General features: G+C 44.9%; 1 protein-coding gene across 2 annotated transcripts in view; it reads right to left on the minus strand.

Annotated features, from left to right (window-relative positions):
* PDE3A (phosphodiesterase 3A) overlaps positions 1–27,998 on the minus strand; it is a 1,268,538-nt gene that overhangs the window by 58,337 nt on the left and 1,182,203 nt on the right. For both annotated transcript variants that reach the window (XM_086920567.1, XM_086920572.1), the window contains one exon: positions 22,431–22,634. In XM_086920567.1, the coding sequence (XP_086776693.1) occupies positions 22,431–22,634 (204 nt within the window). The remainder of the gene's footprint in view (positions 1–22,430; positions 22,635–27,998) is intronic.

Genomic DNA, 27,998 nt, shown 5'->3' on the forward strand with positions numbered 1-27,998 from the left:
TTGGGTGAAATGTTGGAACAGGGGGCTATTGCGCAGATTGAAACCTCAAGCTGGATTTCGCCCGTCGTGATCACGACCAAATCTGATGGCAAGTACAGATTCTGTGTTGACTTGCGCACATTGAATCGCAACATAATTGTGGATAGCTTTCCACTACCAAATATTAATGAATTAGTACTGTTATTGAAAGGGGGTAGATTTTTCACGAAATTAGACTTGCTTAGTGCATATCATCCGATCAAGCTGCACGATGAGTCGAAGCCTCTTACAGCGTTTATCCCATCGAAGGGCATTTTTCAGTTCACGAGGATGCCGTTTGGTTTGGCCTCGGCAGCAGGAGAGTTCCAGCGGATGATGGGATTGCTTTTGAATGGTGTGAAAAATGTGGTTCATTTTCAAGATGACGTGTTGTTATTTGGTGAGACAAAAGAGGAGCATGATGTTATCTTGAAGGAGGTGTTAGACAAGATGTAGTCTGCAGGATTGACTCTGAGAAAGGATAAGTGCAAGTTTGCAGTGGAAGAGGTGGAATATTTGGGGTATACCTTGTCAGCAGAGGGTGTGAGACCTAAGCGTGACTTGTTGGAGTCAATAAGGAGAGCGCCTGCGCCGGTTGATAGAGACCAGTTAAGGTCATTTTTAGGCCTTATAGAGTACTACGCGAAATTTGTTCATAATTTTGCGGACAAAACAGAAAGGGTTGTAAGTTTAGATGGGGAGAAGAGCAGGAGGGAGCGTTTGCTGGAATTAAAAAGGAGATCTGTGATGCAGGTATTTTAACCCCTTAAGTGCTGCCGTCGGCCAACGTTCGTCGCAAGCACTACCTTGTCAGTGCTGCGCACGACCGTTGGCCGACGGGCCAGCATTCGTTCTTTGAACGTTCAGCACTGGGCGCTGAACGTTCGATGCTCTTATGAGGTTAACACCTTTTGATACTAAACTGGAGTCTGTTGTGACTGTTGACGCGAGTGCTGTTGGTTTGGGCGCTGTGCTTGCACAAGTTCACTCTTCAGGGGTGAAGACCGTAGAGTTTGCATCCAGGTCACTTACTGCTTCGGAGAGGAACTACTCTATAATAGAGAGAGAGGCGCTTGCCGCCGCCTGGGGTTGTGAATACTTCAGAATGTATCTGTGGGGGTTTCAATTCAGATTGCAAACAGATCATAAGCCGTTAGTGAGGATATTGTCGCAGGGAGGAGCAGGAAAAGGTTTGGCGAGATTGGCAGCAATGTTACAGGAGTACTTGTACAGAGTGGATTATATTCCTAGTTGGAAGAATAATCAGGCGGATGGGTTGTCGAGACTTCCGCTACCATGGGAGGAGGTTGATCGTTCTGGTGTCGAGTCATTTTTGAGTGAAGGTTCTGTTGCACTGGAATTCTGTTCTGGTGCTGTTGGAAAGGAGAAATTGAATGAGAGCATGGCAAAGGATGGTGTGTTGTGTAAGGTGAAGGAGTTGATAGTGAAGGGCATAAGACGTGAGAGTACTCTCGAGAGTGCGTTTAGACCTTTTCTGTAAGTAATAGATGAATTGTCCATATTGGATAGGGAGGAGAATATAGTAATGAAGGGTGATAAGTTCATACCGCCAATGGATTTGAGATTTACGTTATTCAAATTGGCGCACGAAGGCCATTTAGGACAGTCCCTTACCAAAAAGAGGTTAAGGGAGTATTTTTGGTGGCCAACCATGGATCAACATGTGTCTGATTGGATGGAGAGGTGTTCTGATTGTTTTGAGATCGAGAAGAGGTTAAAGCTGGGCAGTCAGTCATCTCATGGCACAATTGAGGATCCTCATGCTCCTTGGCACTCGGTGTGCATGGATTTTATTGGTCGCTTCAATTGTTTAAATATGGATTTGAGGTTTGCCCTTGTGTTGATTGATGTCTATTCTAGGTGGCTGATCGTTACATTTTGTAAGGAGATAACCACTAAGTCGACTATTCACTTGCTGACAGAAATTTTTAGGGAAGAAGGGTTTCCTATGAAATTAATAACTGATAATGGGACTCAGTTAACTTCAGATGAAATGGCAAAATTCTTGAGTGCTTGTGGCATTGTTCACAGTAGGACGTCCTTGTACAACCCACAGGGGAACGGAATGGTTGAGAGGGCGAACCGCATGGTGAAGGGAGCAATCCAAATGGCTCTACAGGCGGTGCAGTAAAATGCATGGTAGATGAATTAGTCTGGGCATATCGCACAACTGAAAATTATTCATCAGGAATTATTCCGTTTACTGTAATGAGGGGAAGCACAGCTGGTACGAAGTTAATTCCAGCTTGGATGAAAGAGTGTATTGGTTTGGAAAATGCAGGTGGTGAGAAAAAGGATGTGGAAGTCGTACATTAAGACACATGGAAAGTGAGGGTGAATGATTGGGTCAAAGTGAAACCTGGACAGATTAGTCGTGGTTTGACAAAGTTTAGGGGGCCATTCAAAGTTAAATCTGTCCATGATAGATATGTATTTTGAGTAATGGTGAGAATTGGAATCTCAGGAGAGTGGCCCTTTACAAAAAGAATGTCAATGAAGATGAGAGTGATGTGATTGTAAGGGGAAAGGATGTGATTGATGTCAGTTCTGAAGAAAGAAGTTTAGCAAGAAGGTTTAGGAAACCGCCTTCTTACTTACAAGATTATTATAGTGATGATCCATAGTAATATTCTTTATTTGTTTTCTTTTAATAATTCTCTTTTCACAACAAGTGAAGGAAAGAGGATATGTTGTATCTTGTTTTGCATTTATATTATATTCATTGCACTGTTCCTTTAACATGTGCATTCCTTTTAGATTCTTCATTGCAGATGTGTTCTTTCTCTTTGCTTGGTGGGGCAGTTGCCTGCTAGCCTGTAGAGGGACACCAGTTGATCTCTGTAGCTTAACAATAAATATATATTATCTCTTTTATAATTCCTTGGTGAATGCCGTATCTTTTCCCCTACAACATAGACCTCTTGAGATTCCGATCTTGTCTAGGTTATCACAAAGTATCTCTCATTACTCAAGATCAAAAGCCAATGGAAGTGTTCAAAGCATCAATACAGGTTCTCCTTTCATTCCATTGCCTTCCCAGCAATAAACCATAAGCTGAAACAATGCTCCATTAGTGAGGGACCTTCCTTAAAGCCTTTCTGCTCGGTGGGGATCAGGGCATTCTCTTTTTTGTGTTGTAAAGCTTTATTGAGGTAAACGTTTAAAACAATGCAATAAAGGCATTAGCAAGGGAGTAAGTAAGCAAGTGGGAAAAGGTGCGCAGCCAGTGATATAGGTGTAATGATTGCACCCTTCCAGCTTTCTGGCATCAATCCTGTTTGTTTTCTATGCCAGAGTGCACCCATTTTCAAAATGTCCTTGTATCTTTAGTAGAGATTGCTTCTAAAATGTCCCCCCCAGCTTGATTTACAAAAAAAGCATATCTTTCTCCTTTAAGTTTTTGTATTACTGCCAGGCTTTTCCCTCCATGTGCTGTTCTCTCCTCCCAAACCTCTGGAGATTCCTTAGCTGGTTCTTTAGTTTTTCCCATTGTTGATCAAAACACCTCTTTTAATTAACATGCACTTTTAACTCCCTACAATTTAGCTTTCTGATCTTTCTACCTCCCTCTTTTAAACAATGTAAAACTTCAAAGATTATCTCAGTGTACCAATTAATTACCTCAGGGCATACTATCTTAGTTCATATTCCTGGGACATATAGATAGGATCTTGGAAGAGAATGAGGTTATATGTATTCAAGAATCCCAGCTGTGTGGGGAGATGATAAAGTGTGCAGGATTTGTTCAAATGAACGCTGATGCAAAAGGAAATCTACGAGGAAGGAACTGGCTGACCTCCTGGGTGGCTCCAGGGACATTACAAGCTTCAAGACGTCTTTTTCCTAAAGAGACCAGCTTACCACTGGCAATTGGACTTGGACTGGACTTTGCGTTTGGCCTCTGTCTGACACCCTAACTATCTTTGTGCCCTCCGCTAACGTCCTGAGAGAATTTGAATTGCAGTACTGTGGTTGTTCAGGCATCAATACAAAACGAATTTCATTCCGTATGCTGCATCGCATCTGGCGATGCAGCACGCGGAACTAAATTTGTTTTATTTATTTATTTGTATACTTTCCTCCGTTCGTCCATAATCCAGAATTTTCCAACCCCCACCGTGCCTTTCCCCCGCACTGCTTCACCGCCCGGCAGCACTCCCGCCAGGTGCCGCTACTGCCAGTAGGTCAGTCTTTCTCTCCCTCTCAGTTCATCCTTCTGCACTACATAGCATCAGGACACTTTTTAGGTCTCAGTGTGCTTTAAAAGTTTGCTTAACACAACATGCCAAGGTCATCCGGCTAGCTAAAATGCTACCTAAAAGTTTGGCTATGACACAATAGTATATGATAAAGGTCATGAGTTGAATTAGTGCAAATAACGTTCATAGCAAATCTTTTTCGACCAAGAATTTGAACAATGGCTTGCGCTTCATTTTGGATTGAGTGACAAAGCAAGGTTTTTTTTTCTTTTTAGGAAATGAACAGAATAATGCAAGGAGGGTAGCTTCTTGAGAGGATATAGCACAAGCCAGACAGGGAAGTTGTTTTGGAGAGAGAGTGAGACATAGTGCAAGAGTTGGAGGAAAAGGGCACTTCCTGGAAAATGTTTCCTGGAAATAAACGTTTTCAATAACAATCAGCATTTCGTTTCAATGTTGACTGCAGATAACAATTGTACACCATGTCTGAACATCACACAGGTGGAGATTAGCGTTAGATAGCTGCGTTGTTTTTCCTGCTTCACCTCTTAAAAGTCTCCAAAAAAGCCAAGAAAGAAACAAAAAATTAAACCATGCTAAACGGAACCACCACAAAAACAAAATATTTTATACCATTACAATCAATCAATTAATAAGTCTTTATTTTGATTCAAAGAATCATAAAAGAACATCTAATTAAAAATACCAAGCAAGCATAGAAATTACATACCAAGTATTTTTTGTTTTTTGTTTTTAAACAAGGATGATTTCGCTGGAAGATGAGATGCATAGAATGTACACAAAATTCAATTTTCAGTTTGTAAAAGGTCCTAGTTGCATTAGTCATCTTGGTTTGAGGTGAATATAAAGTACAAATGCATACTAAATTAACACAGTCTGACAAGACAATTGGGTAAAATTGTGCTAAAAAAAACATATATATATATATATTATATATATATATATATATATATATATATATATATATATATATATATATATATAAATATATATATATATATATAGTAATGCATTTATTGAGTACCGATATTTTTCCTTCTGGATAATTTAAATTCATTTAAATTGTGCTAGATTGGGCCAAAAGGGAGAATAGTATATTGATTAGAGCATTATCTCTGTTAAGAACCAATTGGTAGAGCGTAATTATTAAATGGTTACATTAAAAAAATGTTACCCTCTCTTTCTCCTTAGTTAGCTAGAATCCAGCAGGAATCTACTAACGCCAAATACAATGAGTTTGGAAAGGGGCGACCACTCGGTCCCCCCGAACGTATGGTGGAGTACCCCGATCCCCCCGGGAAGCCATTTTGGGCGAGAGGCGGGTCTCGGCTGGTATGCCCGAAGCGGCGTAGCCAGGGCGCGCCTTTTCCCGCCCAAGAGTGGGTTGTCCTAGACACCGAAGCCGCTAGCCACGCCCCGGAGGCGGATTGGATGTGGGTCCACGCCCGCCCGAAGAAGGATAAAAGGAGCGACAAGCCAAGAAAGCATCCTCTTGTTCCTGTGCTCTGAAGCTGCACCTCCCCGTTGCCCGTGAGCTCGAGACGGAACGAAGAGCCAATTTTGAAGGATTTAATTTTGTCTTTGTTCTTTCAGAAAGTCATCGTTGGACGATGCCGGGCAAGAAGGTCGGAAAGCGGGTCGGTACTGATCAGATGCTCCGCATGCTGGTGAAAGACATGGCCGAGATGAAGAAGCAGATGGCGGCAATGAATGGTGTGGGGGGACCCAAGCGAGTCGTCGGACCAGCATTGCCGGGAGTAGTCCCTAACGGGAGAGGTAGAAGGGCCAAGAAGGGAGCGTTAGGGGGGGGAGGCCCCAGTTCCCGAGGCGCCGCCTGCGCACCCAGATACACCGGCTGAGGCCCCGATTCCGGTCCCGAACGAGGGGCAACCGATTCCGGTTGTAGTTACCCCCGTGAACGGGGAGGATATGCCTCCCGAACTGGCTGCACAGTTGGCAGCATGGTTGGGGAAAGATAGCGAGGGGGCCACGGCTGATGATGCCAGAGCAGTGATGAAGCAGTTGCGGCAATCGAGAGATGCTGCGAAGGCACCTTGTCCTCTTGTTCCCCCGCAGGCTCCCGTGGAACAACCAGTAGCGGGCGTGAGTTCGGCAGCGACTACGGTCACAGCTACTGGTTCAGGTAAGAAGCTATTGCCGATGGCGGGGGAGGGGTCGGTACCCTCAAGAAGGGAAAAAGTGGCTCAGCATATCCCGATGGAAGTCAAAGAGAGGATATGGGCTGATAAATATATAAACATGTTTTCTTTGCTAACTGATCATTATGAGATTGAGCATGTGAAAATTCAAAAGGAGTTTCTGCACCCTAGTGTTTGGCGCGCAAAAATGGCCGCTTTCAGAGTTGACAAAACGATAGGGAATTGGGGCAGAGCGTTTGGGATGTTCACCGCAATTATGGGGGAACGAAGGCCCGAACTGTTGGCTGAATTACCCGTGTATCAGACACGTATCATGGAGTTTTCTCAGACATATGAGGGTAATCAATGGTTTTTGTACGATAGCATATTCCGTAAGTCCAAGGAGTTCGACGCATCTCTGACGTGGGATTGTTTCGACTCCATTTCCTGGCAAAAAATGGAGAAATCAGGCATGGCGAAGGCGCCATTGTTGGGGGGGAACGGGGGCGAGTCTTCCCGCCACTCGTCTGGGGCGCCCTTTCGGGCAGGATCAGGCAATGATCAGCACTCAAGGACTAATGGCAACTCAGGTAAAAAAGGGGCATGCTGGAGTTTTAACAGAGGCAAGTGTACAAGGCCCCAGGGGTCATGCAAGTTTAGGCATGAATGTACAGGGTGCGGGCAGTCCTCGCATCCCGAGACCATGTGCAGAGCCAAAACGGGTGACACAGGAAGTAGAGGGGGCGCCAAACAGGTCTGAAATAGTCCGAGGGGCGCCTTTACCTACACCGGTTGATACCATGGCAATGATTCCTTGGCTCAATGAATACCCGAATCATAGCTCCGCTGGGGTGTTGCGAGATGGTTTTTCGTATGGTTTCCACATCCCGGCGGGGAATTTTCAGGGTAAAACACAATGTAGGAACCAACTGTCGGTTCTGCAGAATACAACGGTGGTACAAGCAAAGATTAGGAAAGAGGTGACCCGGGGTCGGGTTGCCGGACCATATGACAGACCGCCAGTTCCTGATTTTGTTTGTTCGCCCCTGGGAGTAGTCCCCAAAAAAGACCCAGGCGAATTTAGGTTGATACATAACTTGTCAGCTCCGAGGGGTCTTTCGGTGAACGATGCGATTGACCCGGGAGTGTGTTCGGTGCGGTATGCGTCTTCTGATGAGGCCGTCGCCATGTTGAATCGCCTGGGGCCCGGAGCGCTGATGGCCAAATCGGACATCGAGTCAGCGTTCCGGTTGCTCCCGGTACACCCAGACGACCAGCGTCTCCTTGGTTTCATGTTTCAGGGACGCAATTACATGGATAAATGTATGCCAATGGGTTGCTCCATATCTTGTGCGTATTTTGAGAAATTCAGTAGTTTTCTTCATGGGCGTTCACAAGAATAACGGGGTTTACGCATGTAATGCATTATCTTGACGATTTTCTGTTCCTGGGGGCAGCCGGGGACTCGGAATGTGCACAGGCTTTGAATGCATTTTGTGATCTCATGAGACATTTTGGTGTGCCATTGGCGCCAGGTAAGACTGTGGGACCGTTTACTTCGCTCGAGTTTCTTGGAATAGAGCTCGATTCCGAAGAGGGTTGCTTCCGGTTGCCCAAAGAAAAGGTAACGAAATTCAGGGCCTCGCTGGAAACATGTATTAGCGAGACAAAGGTAAATTTGCATCAATTACAACAGACTGTGGGTCAGCTGAATTTTGCCCTTTGAGTGATACCAATGGCTCGCCCTTTTTCCCGCTCGATTGCACAAGCCATGGTCGGCCTTAAAGAAGGGCACCACCGCACAAGGCTCTCGGCAGAGGTTCGCCAGGACATGCGCATATGGTTGGCATTCCTGGCGGATTTCAATGGTCGTGTGGTCTGGAACAAACCGGCGGTGTCCTCCGAGGAGCTGGGGTTGTGGACGGACTCGGCAGGGAGTATGGGTTTTGGCGCCATATTTGGTAATCACTGGTCAGCCCAAGCATGGCCATCGTGGTGGCATGAGAGTGGGCTTACAGGTAACATTGGTTTTCTCGAACTGTTCCCTATTCTGGTGGCCTTGAGAACATGGCCTGAGGGGTTTCGGGATCACTCTGTGGTATTCTGGTCTGATAACATGACCGTGGTTGAGTGTATCAATAGTCAGGAAGCACGATGCAAATGGATTTTGAGATTGCTTAAGGAAATTGTCTTGCTACTTATGCATCTGAACGTCCTTTTTAGGGCAAGACATGTGCCGGGGGTGCTGAATCAAGCAGCTGATGCACTTTCTCGTTCCCGTATGCAGGCCTTCTGGGATTTTCTGCCCACAGCGGACCCGGTGGCGGCACCATTTCCCGAAGCTCTCTGGTCTCTCGGGCCCCGAACTACAAAACCTCGTGGGAGAGAGTTTAGCACCCAGGACAAGGAAGGCATACGAAGGGGCGTTCCGTTCCTATTGGTCCTTTTTGGGTTCTGCTAGGGGGGAGCTTTGGGGCCAAGAAGAGTATGTCCTGAAATTTTTGTTGTCGTTACATCAGGCAGGCAAATCAGTAGCTACGGCTCAGAGGCACCGGGCCGCCATTTCTTTTATGGCTCGGGCTCATGGTATCCAGGACCCCACAGCGTCTTTTGTGGTTCAGAAGGCGCTGCGTGGGTGGCAACGCCTTGAGGGTCGCAGAGTTGACGAAAGGCACCCGATAGGTCTGGAAAGGTTGGCCCTGTTACTGTCCGTACTCCCTGCAACATGTTCATCTCAATCAGAGACAGTGCTATTCCGGGCCGCTTTTGCATTGGCATTCCATGGGGCTATGCGTGTTAGCGAACTGGTAGCAAAGAACAAGCGGGATACGGGGGAGGTCTGTGCCGAGAGCACATACAAATTAAGGGGGAGACGATGATGGTCTCGTTTGCCAGGTCCAAGACCGACCAGGGTGCGATCGGGGACAGTGTGGTAGTGCAGCGGATTCCCGGATCTCCCATGTGCCCGGTTGCATGCGTTGAGGAGTATTTGGCGCACAGGGCGGCATCATGGGGGGGGAACCTTGCTGAGGCACGCAGACGCCACCCCACTGACTAGGTTTCAGTTCCAGCGGGTGCTTGCAATGGCAATTACAGCCGCGGGCTTGAACCCGTGCGAGTTTGGGACCCATTCCTTCCGGATAGGGGCTGCTACAGAGGCTTCAGCCAGGGGTCTGAGTGTGGAAAAAGTAAAACAGTTGGGGCGTTGGTCCTCGAATTGTTACAAAAGGTATGTGCGGTTGCACATGTTGTGAAGCTGATATCATGCACTCACGCTTCTTGTTTTTGTTTGGTTTACAGTTTCGCAAGCTTACGAGGTGGGGCGGACTGTGCAGTCGACCCGACACCTGGGAACCAGCGGTCAAAGACCACCGGCTGAGGAGAGAGTGGTGTGGGTCGTGGGCCACTCATACGTGAGGTGTGCCGCGGACGTATTCAACGCAGGTGACATGTCTCACATGGCTGGGGAATACGGGTACAGGGTGACCTTCTACGGAAGGGGCGGGCTCTGTATTGACCAGTTTCAAACTTTTATGGAGGCTTGTTAGGGCGGACAAGGTCACCGCCATCTATAGTCATAGTGCATCTTGGGGGCAATGATTTGGTGACCACTGGTCGACGGGTACTTCTCGAGTTGATGCTATCCACTGTAAGTTGGTTGGCGAGAAGGGTTCCGGGGTGCACGATTGCTTGGTCCCACATGATTCCTCAGAAGGTGTGGCGAGGGGCTAATTCTGTGTCTGCTATAAATCATTCGGTAAAGAAAGTGAATAACAAGCTTGGTAGACTGTTTCGTACAAGTACATTGCATTCGATTCCGCATGGATGTATCAGGGGGGACCATATGTATCTAGAGGATGAGGTCCATTTGTCCCGGGTGGGGAATTCTTTACTCATAGGAGACCTCGTAGCCTGGTTAAAGAGTTTACAGCCATGACCTTTAAGTAGGAGTTTTTGTGGGGGGTCCGGATAGCCGGTCAACTATCCGGCCTGTGGCGGTAAGGTCATGATCGGTGAGCAGTAATTGGAAGATCCCTAGAGGTGGGGGCGTCACCCATTACGGATGGGAGCGCCCGGGGGGAGGCGGCCATTGGCCCCTCAACGGGGAGGCGGTCCCCTCTAAGGATGGGGACGCCGAAAGGGAAGGCGGCCATAGGCCCCTCCCTGGGGAGGAGGGGCTGCAGGGCCTCTCCTGGGAATTTCCCGGGGCCAGGACATCTGCGACGGCAGATGTGGTAAGTTGTGTGGGGTGGGAGGGGGGTCTACGCTACCTTCTAGACACCTCACACGAGTCCTCGGACGACCACTAAGATGGCGTCGAGTTAACATGGGGCCCCCGTCAAGACAAGGGAAATTGGAAATAGGCACAAAGGTGTAGTCCTCTGTGCGACCGCCCCTCACAAGTGAGGGGGGAGTTCTGGTTTAGGGATCTGACACCGGTTACGACCTTGCCGTTGGCCCGTAATGTTAGGATGTACAATTTCAATTTTAGAAATGCATTTGCAGGATGTTTAGTATCGGCTAGGAGAACCTTTGTATTAGAGATGTGTTAAGGTTAGCCAAGAACATCGTAATGTGGAAATGAAATTGTACATGATATGAAACTGTTATTTTAATGTTTTTAATTTTGTTTCATATTTTAATAAATACGGCCGGGAGGGTAACTCCCTCCCGCCTTCCAAAAGTTCAGAACCGTTTCCGTATTCCCATTCTTGGGGATTTGTTGAGAGGGGGTGGCGGGTATCTCAGCCATATGGAAAGGGGCGACCACTCGGTCCCCCCGAACGTATGGTGGAGTACCCCGATCCCCCCGGGAAGCCATTTTGGGCGGGAGGCGGGTCTCGGCTGGTATGCCCGAAGCGGCGTAGCCGGGGCGCGCCTTTTCCCGCCCAAGAGTGGGTTGTCCTAGACACCGAAGCCGCTAGCCACGCCCCGGAGGCGGATTGGATGTGGGTCCACGCCCGCCCGAAGAAGGATAAAAGGAGCGACAAGCCAAGAAAGCATCCTCTTGTTCCTGTGCTCTGAAGCTGCACCTCCCCGTTGCCCGTGAGCTCGAGACGGAACGAAGAGCCAATTTTGACCCACCCACCAGCCCCTGATGACAGCGAGTTGTTTGAATAAAGTCGTGCGACGTGGTATTGTTTTTCTTACAGGTTGTTCTGAATAAAGTTGGTGATTTGATATGCAATAAAGTTGATAATCTTCATTTTCAACACGTTTATTCAAAAGTAGTTGCACCAGAGTTGAACAGTGATGTTCTGTAGAGTTTATACTTTGAATGCTTAAGTATAATTGTTTTTCTCCTCTTTAGCCTTAGATTGTCGTATTTATTTTTTGGTCGGGCGGTAAGGTCATGATCGGTGAGCAGTAATTGGAAGATCCCTAGAGGTGGGGGCGTCACCCATTACGGATGGGAGCGCCCGGGGGGAGGCGGCCATTGGCCCCTCAACGGGGAGGCGGTCCCCTCTAAGGATGGGGACGCCGAAAGGGAAGGCGGCCATAGGCCCCTCCCTGGGGAGGAGGGGCTGCAGGGCCTCTCCTGGGAATTTCCCGGGGCCAGGACATCTGCGACGGCAGATGTGGTAAGTTGTGTGGGGTGGGAGGGGGGTCTACGCTACCTTCTAGACACCTCACACGAGTCCTCGGACGACCACTAAGATGGCGTCGAGTTAACATGGGGCCCCCGTCAAGACAAGGGAAATTGGAAATAGGCACAAAGGTGTAGTCCTCTGTGCGACCGCCCCTCACAAGTGAGGGGGGAGTTCTGGTTTAGGGATCTGACACCGGTTACGACCTTGCCGTTGGCCCGTAATGTTAGGATGTACAATTTCAATTTTAGAAATGCATTTGCAGGATGTTTAGTATCGGCTAGGAGAACCTTTGTATTAGAGATGTGTTAAGGTTAGCCAAGAACATCGTAATGTGGAAATGAAATTGTACATGATATGAAACTGTTATTTTAATGTTTTTAATTTTGTTTCATATTTTAATAAATACGGCCGGGAGGGTAACTCCCTCCCGCCTTCCAAAAGTTCAGAACCGTTTCCGTATTCCCATTCTTGGGGATTGTGTTGAGAGGGGGTGGCGGGTATCTCAGCCATATGGAAAGGGGCGACCACTCGGTCCCCCCGAACGTATGGTGGAGTACCCCGATCCCCCCGGGAAGCCATTTTGGGCGGGAGGCGGGTCTCGGCTGGTATGCCCGAAGCGGCGTAGCCGGGGCGCGCCTTTTCCCGCCCAAGAGTGGGTTGTCCTAGACACCGAAGCCGCTAGCCACGCCCCGGAGGCGGATTGGATGTGGGTCCACGCCCGCCCGAAGAAGGATAAAAGGAGCGACAAGCCAAGAAAGCATCCTCTTGTTCCTGTGCTCTGAAGCTGCACCTCCCCGTTGCCCGTGAGCTCGAGACGGAACGAAGAGCCAATTTTGACCCACCCACCAGCCCCTGATGACAGCGAGTTGTTTGAATAAAGTCGTGCGACGTGGTATTGTTTTTCTTACAGGTTGTTCTGAATAAAGTTGGTGATTTGATATGCAATAAAGTTGATAATCTTCATTTTCAACACGTTTATTCAAAAGTAGTTGCACCAGAGTTGAACAGTGATGTTCTGTAGAGTTTATACTTTGAATGCTTAAGTATAATTGTTTTTCTCCTCTTTAGCCTTAGATTGTCGTATTTATTTTTTGGTCGGGCGGTAAGGTCATGATCGGTGAGCAGTAATTGGAAGATCCCTAGAGGTGGGGGCGTCACCCATTACGGATGGGAGCGCCCGGGGGGAGGCGGCCATTGGCCCCTCAACGGGGAGGCGGTCCCCTCTAAGGATGGGGACGCCGAAAGGGAAGGCGGCCATAGGCCCCTCCCTGGGGAGGAGGGGCTGCAGGGCCTCTCCTGGGAATTTCCCGGGGCCAGGACATCTGCGACGGCAGATGTGGTAAGTTGTGTGGGGTGGGAGGGGGGTCTACGCTACCTTCTAGACACCTCACACGAGTCCTCGGACGACCACTAAGATGGCGTCGAGTTAACATGGGGCCCCCGTCAAGACAAGGGAAATTGGAAATAGGCACAAAGGTGTAGTCCTCTGTGCGACCGCCCCTCACAAGTGAGGGGGGAGTTCTGGTTTAGGGATCTGACACCGGTTACGACCTTGCTGTTGGCCCGTAATGTTAGGATGTACAATTTCAATTTTAGAAATGCATTTGCAGGATGTTTAGTATCGGCTAGGAGAACCTTTGTATTAGAGATGTGTTAAGGTTAGCCAAGAACATCGTAATGTGGAAATGAAATTGTACATGATATGAAACTGTTATTTTAATGTTTTTAATTTTGTTTCATATTTTAATAAATACGGCCGGGAGGGTAACTCCCTCCCGCCTTCCAAAAGTTCAGAACCGTTTCCGTATTCCCATTCTTGGGGATTGTGTTGAGAGGGGGTGGCGGGTATCTCAGCCATAGTGAGCTATCTGATTTTAGTATTCTCAGCGCCTCTAGGTGTTTCCTTTTCTTCAAGTTCTGACACAGAGGCTTGATTCAATTTCTCCTCGGAACTTCATATGCTGGACAAAAGAATAAAAAGTGCGCAATATCTTCACTCGTGCATGATAAACGTAGGGTGCACTTGGGACCCTTCCCACAGTCTGTGATGTAACCATTACATTATTTAGGTTCAACAATATACGTTTCTGTGGTTGGAAAATAGCATGAAATGCACATGTGGGTAAATATCCAGCCAGTATGGGCTATTTAAAAGTTGTTCGCATTGAGAGGAGTCTGGGGTATCTACCAACTGCCGGTGGATTTTTTTTTTTTTTATAGTGACAGATTTTAATTATTAACTTAGAAACATTCCTGCCCCTCTGCCCTGTCAGCAATGCCAAGAGTGAACTAGGAGGCAAGTCAGTTGTCATGTGCACCCTGTATGTTTCCAACATTTTTATTCTACATAGAGCAAAGCTATATTGTCTGAAACACTAAAGGTTTTGTAGTGCACTTTTTGAACTCTAGTATTTGAAGGATAACTTACATGTGATAAAGAGGAAAAACGAGGCTCAGTGAAATCAAATATTTTCCTTGCATTTAAAAATGTGGTAAAGCACATGATCCGAGGTTCTCTAGTTTTACATTCTGCAATGTTGTGTCATGTTAATTATACTTATAAAGCGCACAACTACCACTGGTCTCTTTGTGTTTACCTTAGGACTATCATAACATGTTACTGGCAAGCTTGTTTATATAAAAAAAAGTCTTCAGCCTTTTCCGAAAGGGAAGGCACTCTACGGCAATCCACCCAAGTCTGAGGGATCAAGACTGTGAATGCCTGACTGCCCATGCTAGTTTAACTAAATCATGGGCAGGTCAATAGATGTTCATACACAAAGGGCAACTGTATTGTTCAAAGGGTTGTTGGGAAGCCTGCTCATAGAAAATTAATCAGAGAGGATTTCAAAGATAACCTCTTGAATATCCAAAGATATTGGAATAGACTCCTCACTCACTTATTGTGACATGCTACATCATCTGCACCTATCCACACCCTGGTAGGATGATACCACCAGGGCGGACTCAACCAAAGGAAGAAATGGGAGTTCTTATATTAAATCTAACTGGATAAGGAGGGATCCAGGTGAAACGTTTACTATTAATAATACCTACCTATACCCAAAGGTTTCTTTTATGTGTCGGGTACCTGAGGTATGTATAAAAACGCACTCTGAGGTTTTTATATTGAATATAATTGTTCAGTGAAATCTATCCCTGCCTTCTAATGCCCGGATTCCATGCACACACGTGAGCTCTCACTCTTCTTGTTATTTCTTCTTTGTAGGATTTTCTGAAAGACAAAACATTTATATATATATATATATTCATGTGATAGAGGTCAAGCTTTAAATATTGTGCTTGGTGACGTTGGAGATACTGGTTTTATTGACTGATCCAGGTCTAAAAGATGCGTGGGTATACCTCCTATAGTACAAACCAGTGGTCACTGTGTAGATCCCAAGACTTTGGGGTCTCTTTATGTGTGGGTTATTGAAATTCACGAACAGACTTTCAAACTTGAAATCTAAAGTCATTCCACACATCTTGTGACTTTTGTTATTTTAGTACCCCCAGGTGAAGCATAATGTAAATAAAGGTGGTTCACATTCATCCAGTTATTGCATTCATACTCTATGCTTACCCTCTATTTCTTTTCCGAGTCATGCGGTCTCTGTAGGGTGGTGCTGGCTTGTAGTCACACACTTAATGGATGAATACATTGTTTTTGTTGTGGGTCAAAATAGGAAGAAGACATCATGGTATCATAAACTGTTCATTTATTAGATTTAATATGAGAACTCCCATTCCTACCATTGGTAGAGTCTGCTCTTGTGGTGTCATCCTACCAGGTTGTGGATAGGTGTGTCACAATAAGTGAGTGGGGCATCCATTCCAATATCTTTGGATATTCAAGAGGTTATCTTTGGAAGCCGCTCTCATAAATTGTCTTCGAGCAGGCTCCCCAACAACCCTTTGAACATTCCAGTTTCCCTTTGTGTATGACTATTTAAATTGGTGGAATGCAACTGGTCTAATTTTCTCTCGCGCTCCTGTTTGTGGTACAAAGGTCAACACATGTGCCTCAGAAGATCAGACAGATAGTGCTCAGGCCCTCCTTGATGTAGACCGGTACAGTACTATACAGTGTCTTATGTGCAATACTTAAGCCTTTAAAGAAGGCACTGTGTTTAATCTGCAACAAATGAAGTTGTTGCAACAATGGAGTGGCATGCGCCCGTCTGAGCAGTTTAAGTAGCAATCTTGCTGCATCATTCATTGTCACCTGGAGTTTTCCCACCAACTTATTAGGGAGGCTGATGTACAAGGCATTTCCATAGACCAGACGTGACTATATCATTGCTGCTACCACTGTCCTCATAGTTGAGAATGAAAGAACTGGGACAAGCTTCCATAGTTGTCTGAGAAGAGCCGTACAGCTCCCATATACTTTCACCACTTGCTAGGACATTGACAAGCTACCGTATAGCTTAATGCCAAGACTTTTTGCTACTAATACAGAACACTGGGGAGGGCCAAGCTCCAGTGTCCAGAAATTGTCCACCCAGGGACTCCATTTTGTGGTGATTGTCAGCACTTGGTGTTTTTTGGATTGATCTTCAAAGGGTTCGCTGTAATCCAGTTAACAGTAGCCCACAAGATATTCTGCACATTCAACTGTGACTACGTAGAGCTCTCAAACCAACTCAGACCAACTCAGTCATCCGCATAATTAAACAGTAGGCAATACAGCTGTGCCAGCGCTGCAATCAAAGGCTGTGTGTAGATGTTAAACAGGAGGAGGATATCATAGATCCTTGAGGGACCCCACAGGTTAATGCCCTTGCCCTGGAGACATGACCACCCATCTGTACTCTCTGTGAGCAATCATTCAAAAATGATAAAAGCCAGAGAAGGGCAGACTCAGTAATCCCACAAGTCAGCAACAGATGCACTAACAATTGATGATTGACTGTATCGAACACTGCCATGAGATCTAACAAGAGGAGCCCTGAAGGTCTATTTTTATCTGCAGCCACCCTGAGTTCATCCAGTGCAAAAAGCATTTCTAATTCTATACTAAGATGAGCCTGAGCAAGATTGTCGAGGGTGGAGCAGTTGCTGATCCTCCACAAATTTTGTAAGAGTCTTGTTGACATGCTGCTTCAGATCTTGGCTGGGAATGGATACCGAGCGATAGTTTTTTAGGCTCCACCCCAAATTCTTCAGTAGAGTGCTTCCAATGGCAATTCTGCTTTAGGCGGGTGTCTCTCCCTCTTGTACGTTTTATGACATAGTTTCATGCTTTGCCATTAATTTGCATGAGGTTAGAGCAAGGGAGGTAGGCAGAAGTCAAATGAAACCTGTGCTGGTTTTCTCAAGAGGACCCCAAGTTAAGCCAGAGCCAGGCTTCTGGCTCGAGGTTTTTGTGGCACACCCATCTCTCTTTTTTTAATGCACTTCAACATCTAGGTTTGATGATTGTCGGAATGGCCATGGCAATGAAGGTACATTGGTGGGCTGGGTGAGCATCAGGGGTAAAGAGGGGTAAAGAAGAATACAAACGCTTAAGGGTCTGGAGGGCACAAGTTACTTGAGAACATGTCAGTTCCCCTCCATTAGATTATTTATGCACCACCAATACTTCTCTAATGTGAAAAGCACAGCAACTGGTAATGGCTATGGCTTTGTATCCAAATTGTCTACCCGCAGTTACAGGATCAAAAATGCCATATTGAAATACTGGCCTTTGTTACGAATGGAAAAAGATTTGAGGGGTAGATTTTAAAACCAACCCAGTTTCGCTTATTTGTGCACAAAAAAATCGTAAACAAATTCTAAAAAAAAAACATAGACAATGTGCCAGAATCATCAAGGTACTTTACTGTGCATGAATTGTGGGAGTTGCAATTCAAATATTAAAGGCATTTGATACCGTGTCCCATAACATCCTCCTCAGCCGTTTGCAGGGAGTAGGGATCGGAGGCTCAGCACTATCTTGGCTGGAGAGTTTTCTCTCCGGGAAATCGCAATCTGTCAGCCTGGGCCCCTATCGTTCCACCTCGAAGGCACTCACAAAGGGGGTGCCACAAGGCTCATGTCTCAGCCCTACATTGTTCAATGTATATGTGGCCCCCCTTGCTGAGATTGTACGGAAGTATGGGTTCATACCGGTTTCCTACGCTGATGACACCCAGCTCCTCTACCCTTTCAGCTCCCTTGGCCCTACAGTCAAGGAAAATTTTGCTGAGGGTATGAGGGCAGTGTCACATTGGATGGCCGCAAATTGCCTCCAATGTAACGTTGCAAAAACAGAGGTTATGCTCTTTGGCAAGGCAAGCCTCCTCTGGTCTCCTGAATGGTGGCCGCTGGATTTGGGCCCAGTTCCCACATACAAGCCTCATGTTAAAAATCTAGGGGTTAAGATTGACCAGAAATTGACCCTTAAGGAGCACACCAATCACATTGCAGGACTATGCTTTTACACCATTGGCCTCCTAAGACGAGTATTCCCTTACCTTCCTGACACCTACAGGAAGACACTCGTGCAGGCTTTGGTTACTAGCCGTCTGGACTAATGCAACGGCCTGCTGACGCTAGCAAACGCTGATGCAGTAGGTCGTTTGCAGGTGGTCCAGAATACGGCAGCTAGGCTGGTCATGGGTGCGCCGGCCAGGACTCCCTCTAAGCCTTTGTTGGTAGAGCTACATTGGCTCCCTATACGACAGCGTATCAGTTTCAAAATATGCTGTACGGTTCACAAATGCTTATATGGGGATAGTCCTAAATATCTCTCTCAATCTCTTGAACTGTACCAACCCAGCCGGTCACTCCGTTCTAGTAACCAAGCACTCTTGAAACCCCCTGCTACAAAAAGATCCAGGCAGGGAGACCGAGCTTTTTCAGCGGTTGGTCCTGCCCTATGGAACAAACTTCCCACAGAAATGAGGATGAACATCAACCATCTATCCTTTAGAAAGGCCCTGAAAACACTCCTCTTCCAGGAAGCATTTTAGCCCCTCTAATGCACTTTAAAGACTACGATAATTTTCTGGCCAGCAAAGCGCGGAGATACCCTTATGGGATTGAGTCCAGCGCGATATAAGAAATTAAAATAAAATAAATAAATAAACACTATATTCTAACTACCCAAGGCACAATCATCATACTCAAAGTAACAGCTACGTGCTACACTAGTAACATCATTTTCATATTGAAATGTCCATGATATATGTATATATGGGAAAGACTGAGAAAAAAATGAAAATATGCCTCAACGAACATAAAAAGTAACATTTGAACAAAAATCAGAACTCTACTGTTGCAACTCAATTTAATCTCAATAATCACACCATAAGCCAATTTAGGTTTTTGATCATTGAACAAGTTCTGATTGTAGCTGGCAGAGACAATATCTGATTCCTGCTTCAAAGAGAAATCTACTGGATCAACGACCTAGATACAGTCAATCCTAAGGGCCTCAATGAAAGCATGAACCTAAGCTGCTTTCTGTGGATGGTCTATCTAAAAGTTCAACACATGGACGTACATTTCAGAGAAGTAGGATATATTTTAAAAAGTGCAAAAGTCAAATAGACATTTACTTTGTCACAAGCGTCAGGTACATTATGACATTTTTTTGTATACAATGATGACAGAATTGGATTTAGGCCTAACAGTGATTCATTATGATTACTATTACAAATGTCTAGAACCATTATCGTATATATCATTTATCTGCAAAGTGTATCATGTAACTGAGGATTCATTGTTTTCAGGTTATGTTTAGATGTATTTATTGTAACTAGAAGACTGGTGAACACATTTTCGTTAGTACCTTTTAGGCAGTACAATACTGCATCTAGACGATTACACATTTCAAATCATGTATTCTTCTTTTATAACACAGGGGTCAGCTTGGATAACAGGAGCTCCCTTTAGAAATTCCCCATTTTTTTGACAAGTATAATTTTTCAAACAAATATTTATTTACACTTTTAAAAAAAATATTTACACTACGATACACCATACGGTACATCACTTTGTCCCGTCACCGTAGTTTTTTTTGAGTTAAGTTGATCTACGCCTTACACATAGTCTTTCACTTCCAGGGGAAGAAAGGGATATAGCCGGTTCTCCGTATATCGTAGAAAGTCAACCATTGCAACACGGGAATTGGCTTTGTAGGACTTTCGGTCTTTATCATGTTAGTTCTTAACTACAGTACGACCGGGTACTTTCAAACGCTTTTCCATCAAATTAGTTGGTGATACTAATTGTTTTATTTTTCAAAGGCATAACTATCAGACTCTTGAAATGTAGAAACTAGTGTCTGTGAACAGTAAGTTACATTTGCGGTATATGCTTTACACCATAACATTTATAATGATTGAAACTAAGACTGTGCTACATGACATTTTATAGTCACTTGCATGATCGATGAATCAGTGAGGCGTAAGAAATGTTCAAGGTTGGTTTTGCACATTTTACTTCATCATGCACTATTCTCATCGACAAATTTTGAATAACGAGCCACGTTTCCAAGACCTTTCACATAATAATAAGATGAGCACACTTTTCTCTCTTTTTTTGACTTTCACACAAGCACGTGGTTAACGGTCATAACATTCAGAATTTCTCAGACTAACAATTACCAGCACACATGATCTTTTGTGGACATACTAGCCATCTCCTTTTATCACCATTTATTGCCTGGTGAATTTATAGAACCATGAACAATGCACTGCACCAAACTGAGTTAGAATTTATTCTATTTACGCTGGATTAAGCCTCTGATGAAGGGTGCGGTCCGAAATGCATTGGGCCGCTTATGAGTTTGACGAAAATTAAAATTGATACTACAATGTAAATACGATGTCATTAAGGGAAAGTAAATAAAATAAAAAGAACTTCAGTAATTACCTTGATACAACTTGAACAATTAATTTTGATACTCAAAACTCGAGGGCGGTTTGGGGACGCTGCCCAGTCTTAAGGGGACAGCGCATCTTTTACCTATGAATTTGAAGTGGTCATTCAGCCTCCTCAGCCACTGATGAGATCTCATTGGAGAGAAAGTCTAGCGCTCTCCCTGTTAGCGCTCTGAGCTGACAACTATGTGGTGTCCAAGATCATAATTTATCTGTTAAAAAGGGGGAACTTTCAGTGTAAATATCGAAAACCTACAGGAGGGAACAAATTATCAGTATCAAGCTTTCACCTTTGCCCTTTTCCTTTCCGTCTGTGAAAACTGTTCGCTTCCCCTATAAAAAAAACAGCTTTTCAAATATTAATTAAGTTGCTACTGCACCCAGGAAGCTTTACAGAGAAAAAAAAGCTGGTGTTCTAGATGGACTGTGCCAACAGCATGTATAGAATCTTGTTGAGTTCCTAGGAGAGATTCAATTGGAGACAAAATAGGGGGCTGGTGAGATGATCAGCATGCCATGTACTACTCGATCAATGGAGAAAACTCCCCACTTTCTGTTTTTCATAAATATCACACACACAATTCATCATACATTTTTTCTAACCCAAATTGTTTTAATTAAATATGAAGCAATTTGTGAGCTCAACTCTAATTAGCGTTACATTAATTAGAGGTGTATATCACAAAAGATAAACACAAAGGAGCAAACAACTATTTTTATAAGTTAGTATATTTCATACGTATTGGTTCCCTTTTTTTGTAATGCCACTGTTTGAAGTTCCCTATGAGGAAGCAGCAAATGTGCTATAGAGAACCCACACACTTTATTTGCATAGTAGATACTTTCCCTGGGATGCACCCTACCGGCATTGCTTGCATTGAGTTTGTGTGCTGCTTTTCCCAGGGTTTTCTTACTTCCTTGTAGCTCACCTAAGCTTCTATTCGCACCTGAAGCAGTGCAAACTCCCTTAAATTCAGGGTCTCTCTGCTCAAGAAAACGTAAATCTGCACAGTGTGTCATCAAAACTTCGGATGATATACTGCATAGGCTCAATCTCTATGCTTCCCACCTGTAGCCTCTAATCCATCTGGTGATGACTTTGGAAAGTGTGGGGTCATATGGAAAACACTCTCAGATTAATGAGAAACCCTTGATGTTGTGGTGCCCGAGCCTGAAGCGCCTAGAGGTCATTTTGCCTCCACATCATCAGGGAGTTGAGATTAGCCCAGGAAGCAATGCTTTGCTGGACTGATGATCTCATAGACCACAGTGGAGTGAGATCATCAGCTTAGCAAATGTTCTTTGCAAATGGATGGCTAGGTGCATGCACATCCAGGCATCAGTGCATTTCAAAGGCCACACCTGAACAAGGGTGTGAGCACAAATTGAGCTGAGTGTATCTCACAGCCAGTGACCGTGTAGGTGTGTGTGCATTTTTTCAAGAATCTCAATTAATTAAGACTGGGGGAGAAAATAAAGAGCGAAGAATCCAGACACTCACGTTGGCAACCACCACTGTATCTGGCATGAGCCGTGACCGATGGTGCAGGTGTGATCAAATATACTCACCTTTGCATTGAATTCAGCCAGGAAATCGAAGTGTTTCTTCAAGTCGGTGGCCAGAATTGCTTCAATGACAAGGAAACGAAATCGCTTGAATTCCACATGCTCCAAGTTAACTAGGAAATTATACTCCGGTCGAGACATGAACAGATTCCAAGCTGCTGCTGCATGATGGTTCTCCAAAACGGAACGATCATTGTACAGCACCGCCTAGGGGAAAGAAAACTATTTTAGTTAGGTAGTGCCATCTAAACAGGCAACAAAGAAACAATATGTGACAAGAATAAGGACACTGAATTATAATTTGAGGTTATAAAGAACAAAACTTGGGTTGAAGAATTCAGCAGGCACAATACTTCAAATAATAACAAGCACTGGCAATGGCAATAGATCTGGTTTTAATAATCTGCTCCCTGTACATTGATCACTTTGCAAACACAGACACACCGCTCACCCTGTAGTCATACAGACACACCACTCACCCAGTAACTCACAAAGCACACCACTCACCCAATACTCAGACAGTGCCCACCCTACACTCAGACACTCACCTTGCACTCATACAGACACACCCTTCACCATGTTTGCCTCCGCAATCCTACTGTAGTGCCAGCAAACAATGTATGAAGTGCACGCTTTAATGTAAAGCCCATTCTAACTGAGATATTTGCTGTTCATTAGACAGGGTGATTGGGGAAATAACAAATAGTATGCAATAGGCATAACACAAATATGTACCTCTATATTTTACATACAAATGAGTGATGTGTAGAAAACAGGATATTTTGTGTACAAACACATAGAAATTGATTGCAATCCTATATTTATGGGGACCATAAAAGTGTGCATGTCTACCAGTACTTTATACATGAAAATCAGAATTGTACTCATCTAAACCAAGAGATTACGGATAAGAACTAGTACATTATGCACACAAATACCTGCACATTTTAAGACTGAAGCAATGCATTACGTATAGGAACCATATCATTATTTATGTCACCCACAACAGAATGCCTGCGAATCAATTTTGTGTTAATGCAAACCAGTAAGGTATACATGTGAGCTAGTGAACCAGTGCATCTCATGTGCAAACCTGAATGTTCTGCTTTTAAACCAATAAATTGTACATTATAAACAATATGTTACAAATACAAATCTATACATTGCAGAATGAATCAATAAATATACCTGAACCAAGTAATTATGCATGCCAACTAGTAGATTATGAATGCAAACCGGCCTATATGCTTTAAAACCAACAGGTTGCACTCTTCAACCAATATATTACACATACAAAAACCAGTACAAGAGTGTGCTAAACCATACAAAATAAACACTTTTCCAGGCATGAAGATTCATTTTTAATATTTATAAGTTATTCTCAAGGTAGGCCCTAAATGCCCAAAGTGCAAGATGCATGGTACTTAAAAAGTAGTACATATGTACTTAAGGTAATTGTTTTCACTGTCGTACGGCTGGCTCTCCCACAGACAATCACTGGGTTACATTATAACACCTTATAATGAAAAACTTCAGTTTGGGAATACCTAAAACCATGATTCAAGGACTCAAATTAATAGACATTTTAAATAAAACTGTAAGACATGTGGTTATTTGTTGAGGGGGTGAAAGCCCCACTCAAGCAACAACCACAATCCTTGTGAGGGTGAACCATAAAAGTAACTAAATTAACCTGCACTGAACGCTCTGGTAGCTCGGCAAAAAAGCAACCAGGCAAAGTGCAAATTATTTATGCAGCACAGAAACAGTAATAACGTGAAAACACCACAAGAAGAATACCAAACCAATTTCGAAAAATAAATTGTATTTTAATGAATACAATGGTACCAGAAGGACAAACATCTAATCAGTAGAACTGAAGATGTGCTTTTAAAAAAGTTTTTCTTGTAAAATAGCGCAAAAAAAGATCAAAATACCAACATCTGTTGTTTGATCTGGCCCTTTCTGCAGAGTAACCCCCCAAACCTTTCTGCCTTCTGTCCTCATGTGTTATGAATTTCACTATTGTTGGCATTAGAACTAAGGGTGGGTGGAGTTGGAGTAAAACTATGCAGAATTCCACACAGTTGAGAAAAAACTCTGTAAGAACTCCACTTCGCTCCACCATAATAATAAAACGGAAACCTCACACACCTTTGACAAAGCAACAAACAGCTCTACCTTTAGATGCTAAAGAGCATCCCGTTATCTCACAAAAGTGAAATTGGAAATATAGCAAGCAGTGAGAGAGGTGCACCTCAACAGTGATCCTTGGTGGAGGTAGGCTCGGGCCTGCTCTGGAATCCGACTGCACTCCTCCTCACGTCTGGACAGCCAGAGGTGGGCTCCCTGAGCTGCCCTCCACCAAGAATCACTGTTGAGGTGCCCGGTGGGATGGGCACCTTCATCAGACCCACCAGACTTAGAGGAAACCCTTCCTCAAGCCGCAGAGGCTCTCCCCGGCTCAGCGGGAGAGCCAATACTATAATATTCACAGCACTCTAAAATCTCGCCCCATAATGCTTTGCAGGCCCTTGCTTGGCGTTGTATTTTGCCCATAACTTTGCTCGGGTGGTCCTAGGAGGATGGGACAACCACTAAATCGTTCAGCATGATAGGCTCTTTTTGTTCAAGGCATCTGCTTGGTCCTCCTCCTAGGTTAGGGGGACCCCAAAATCATTACCTGTCTCACTGCCTGAAATGTTTCCAAGTCCACTTTTTTGAATTGACTATATGCTTTTTTGCATGTAAAGGTAAATTTGTTTTTATCAAAGGGATGTGGGTGCAGGAGCTAACTCCACTATGGCAGAGTTAGAATTTTTGCCTGAATTCCATGTTCCCAGTGGAACGCAGAGTTAGTAAAACTCAGCTAGCGGAGCGAAGTTAACCGCCCACCGCTAATTAGAACTCTGTGCACTCTACCACTGCTAACCACTTATAGTCTCCCTCAAACATGGTAAAACTGGCTTACACCCAACAGGCACATTTAATTTACTTTGAAGTATCTTGTGAAGTGGTACTACATATACCCAAGGCCTGTGAATTAAATGCTATTAATAGGCCTGCAATGTAAAAAAGACAAGGTTTCAGGGATAAAGTTATAAGGAAAGGACAAAAATTACAATAGAATCATAACAAATATGTATGGTGAAAATCAACAATAAGCACAAAAAAACAACAGCAGAAAACAAGGTACTACAGTAAATCTTTTTTAGAAACCTTCTGTTATTGTAATTACTCTTATTTAGCACAAAGCAATACAGAATCCAGTACAAACTGGCAAGTAAAGCTCATAAAGTAACACTCAACCAACATATACAGTGAATAGAGTAAAAAAAATACACACACAATGACGGAGGCCTAATGATCCAAGTATTTGTTTGTATTATAAAAAGAACATAGTGCATCTAAATCTTGATTTGACAACTTCGCTCTGCGCTGCCGTGAGGGAAAGGCTTACCTTAAGTGAATTACCGGCCCCTGGCTGCCATTAACCAGCCAGTATCTCGCCGTGAGGGGAACGGCCGACGGATTCTCTTTGCCTCCCTGCAAACATTTCCCAGAGTGCCTTCCTGTGGACGCCTGTCACTGCGTCAGCAGAGGGCGCCGTAGGCCCTCAAAGGACGCCCGGACCACATAAAGCGCGGAAAGCGCAACTTCGCCCTGCTCTGCCGTGAGGGAAACGGCTTACCTTAAGTGAATTACCGGCCCCTGGCTGCCATTAACTTTGCCAGTATCTCGCCGTGAGGGGAGCGGCCGACGTATTCTCTTTGCCTCCCTGCCTACATTTCCCAGAGTGCCTTCCTTTGGACGCCTGTCACCACGTCAGCAGAGGGCGCCGGAGGCCCTCAAAGAACGCCCAGCCCTCAAGCAGCGCGGGACATGCGCAGGCGTGCCTCGGCGAAGCCCGGGCCAAGGGCGGGCATGTCCCGCGCCCATTAGTGCCAGAAGGAGCCAGGAGAGGGCCACCCCCCCCTGAGTTTTCGTTTAAACCGGCACATGAGTTGGTGGCATAATAGTTGTCTTCCACACAAATGTACTGTCATTCTGCCTAGGACATTTGTTTTGTTCTTCAAGCCGGGGGGCTCATTCTTTTCGATTCCTTCTTATGGACACTTAATGGACTTCAAATTAAGTGGTGTCTTATCGGTATTATTGTTGTTTGTTATTCCACTAGAATGGGGAGATTCGGATGGGAAAGCATAAAACAATGGCGGGGGTAGTGGGGGGCTCGAGACTGGAACTTCTTCTAAGACACGTAAGGGCAAAAAGGCAAGGAAGGTGGCTAGACATGCAGCAGCCAATTGTGTCTTTGATCGTATTGACAATCAGGTAGAAGAATGTGAGGCAATTCTAGGCATTGATCTTAATACAAAAGTAACTGGTGTGGTCTCGCAAATTGTCATAGGTGAGGTGGGAATAGAAAAAGGGGACAATGTTTTGCCTGTTATTCCTGCCATGTTTCGCACAAAACACAAGGGTGCTTGTTCAATTACTAGGGCAGACTGTTCAGTACGAATTAATATATCCCCCTCTACTGTTTCTAGTCTGGATATGCCTATTAGTTCAACTCGGCCATGTACTTCTCCGGACATAGGGATGGACGGGGGTTCTAGGGCAAATGTTGTGAACAAGGGCATTATTCCTTCATTTGTGGACGGTTGCCCAAAGTGGGGGGACACTAATTTCCTGGAATATTGCAGGCTTGGGGGCCAAAGTGTCATCACCGGAATGGTTAGCGTTCATTGGAGGTTATGATGTCTGCCTCTTCCAGGAGACTTGGTTACTTCAACTGCATTTTTGCCCTCGCTATTTAAACGTCTTTGTCCCTGCAATAAATGGGCTAAGGGGTGTCCAATGGTTGGGCTAACTAGTTGGGTGTGGCAGCAACTCCCTCTAGCCATCAAAGAACTACCCTCAGGGAGTAATGATATCCAAGTTTTAAGACTGGACTTAGGCTCTATGGGATGCTTGTACATTTATAATGTCTATGTGAGGGGGATCCGAGGGGGTAGATCACAGGTTATAGCGCCCTTGGATTCCCTCATCGAGCTCCACTCGCAGGACACTAATGTGATTGTTGCAGGTGACCTCAACTCTACCTTTGAGCCCCTGGTAGCTACCGATTTGTATCCAGCCGATGAAGATGAAGATAGTCAGGGGGGGGGGTACCAAAAGTAGAACTTAAACCTGTCAAGAAGTGGTCAGAGGTAGTCATACAGATTAAAACAGTCTGTTATGAAATGGGCCTAGGGCACTTAATGGCAGGACTCTGAATGATAGGCTGTGGGCTGCTACATTAAATAACGGGTATAGCAAAAGTAGAATTGATTATGTCCTTTGTAGCCTGAAGTTCTGATATACGATTGCCGACATGGTGGTTAAAGACCGCATGGAAAGTGACCATAATCCCCTGTGTATCGTACATGACTGGTGGGAGCAGGACCTACCTCAAGCAGGATGTGTTGAGCCTTGTCCCCCTACTATTGTTTCTACCAATGATATGAGGTGTCTCAATTGGTCAAATGTAGCCTCCAATTCAGAGGTTTTGTAACATAATAGCTAAGGAGG

This window comes from Lissotriton vulgaris, chromosome 1_1, assembly GCF_964263255.1.
Source record: "Lissotriton vulgaris chromosome 1_1, aLisVul1.2, whole genome shotgun sequence".
NCBI classification, from domain to species: domain Eukaryota; kingdom Metazoa; phylum Chordata; class Amphibia; order Caudata; family Salamandridae; genus Lissotriton; species Lissotriton vulgaris.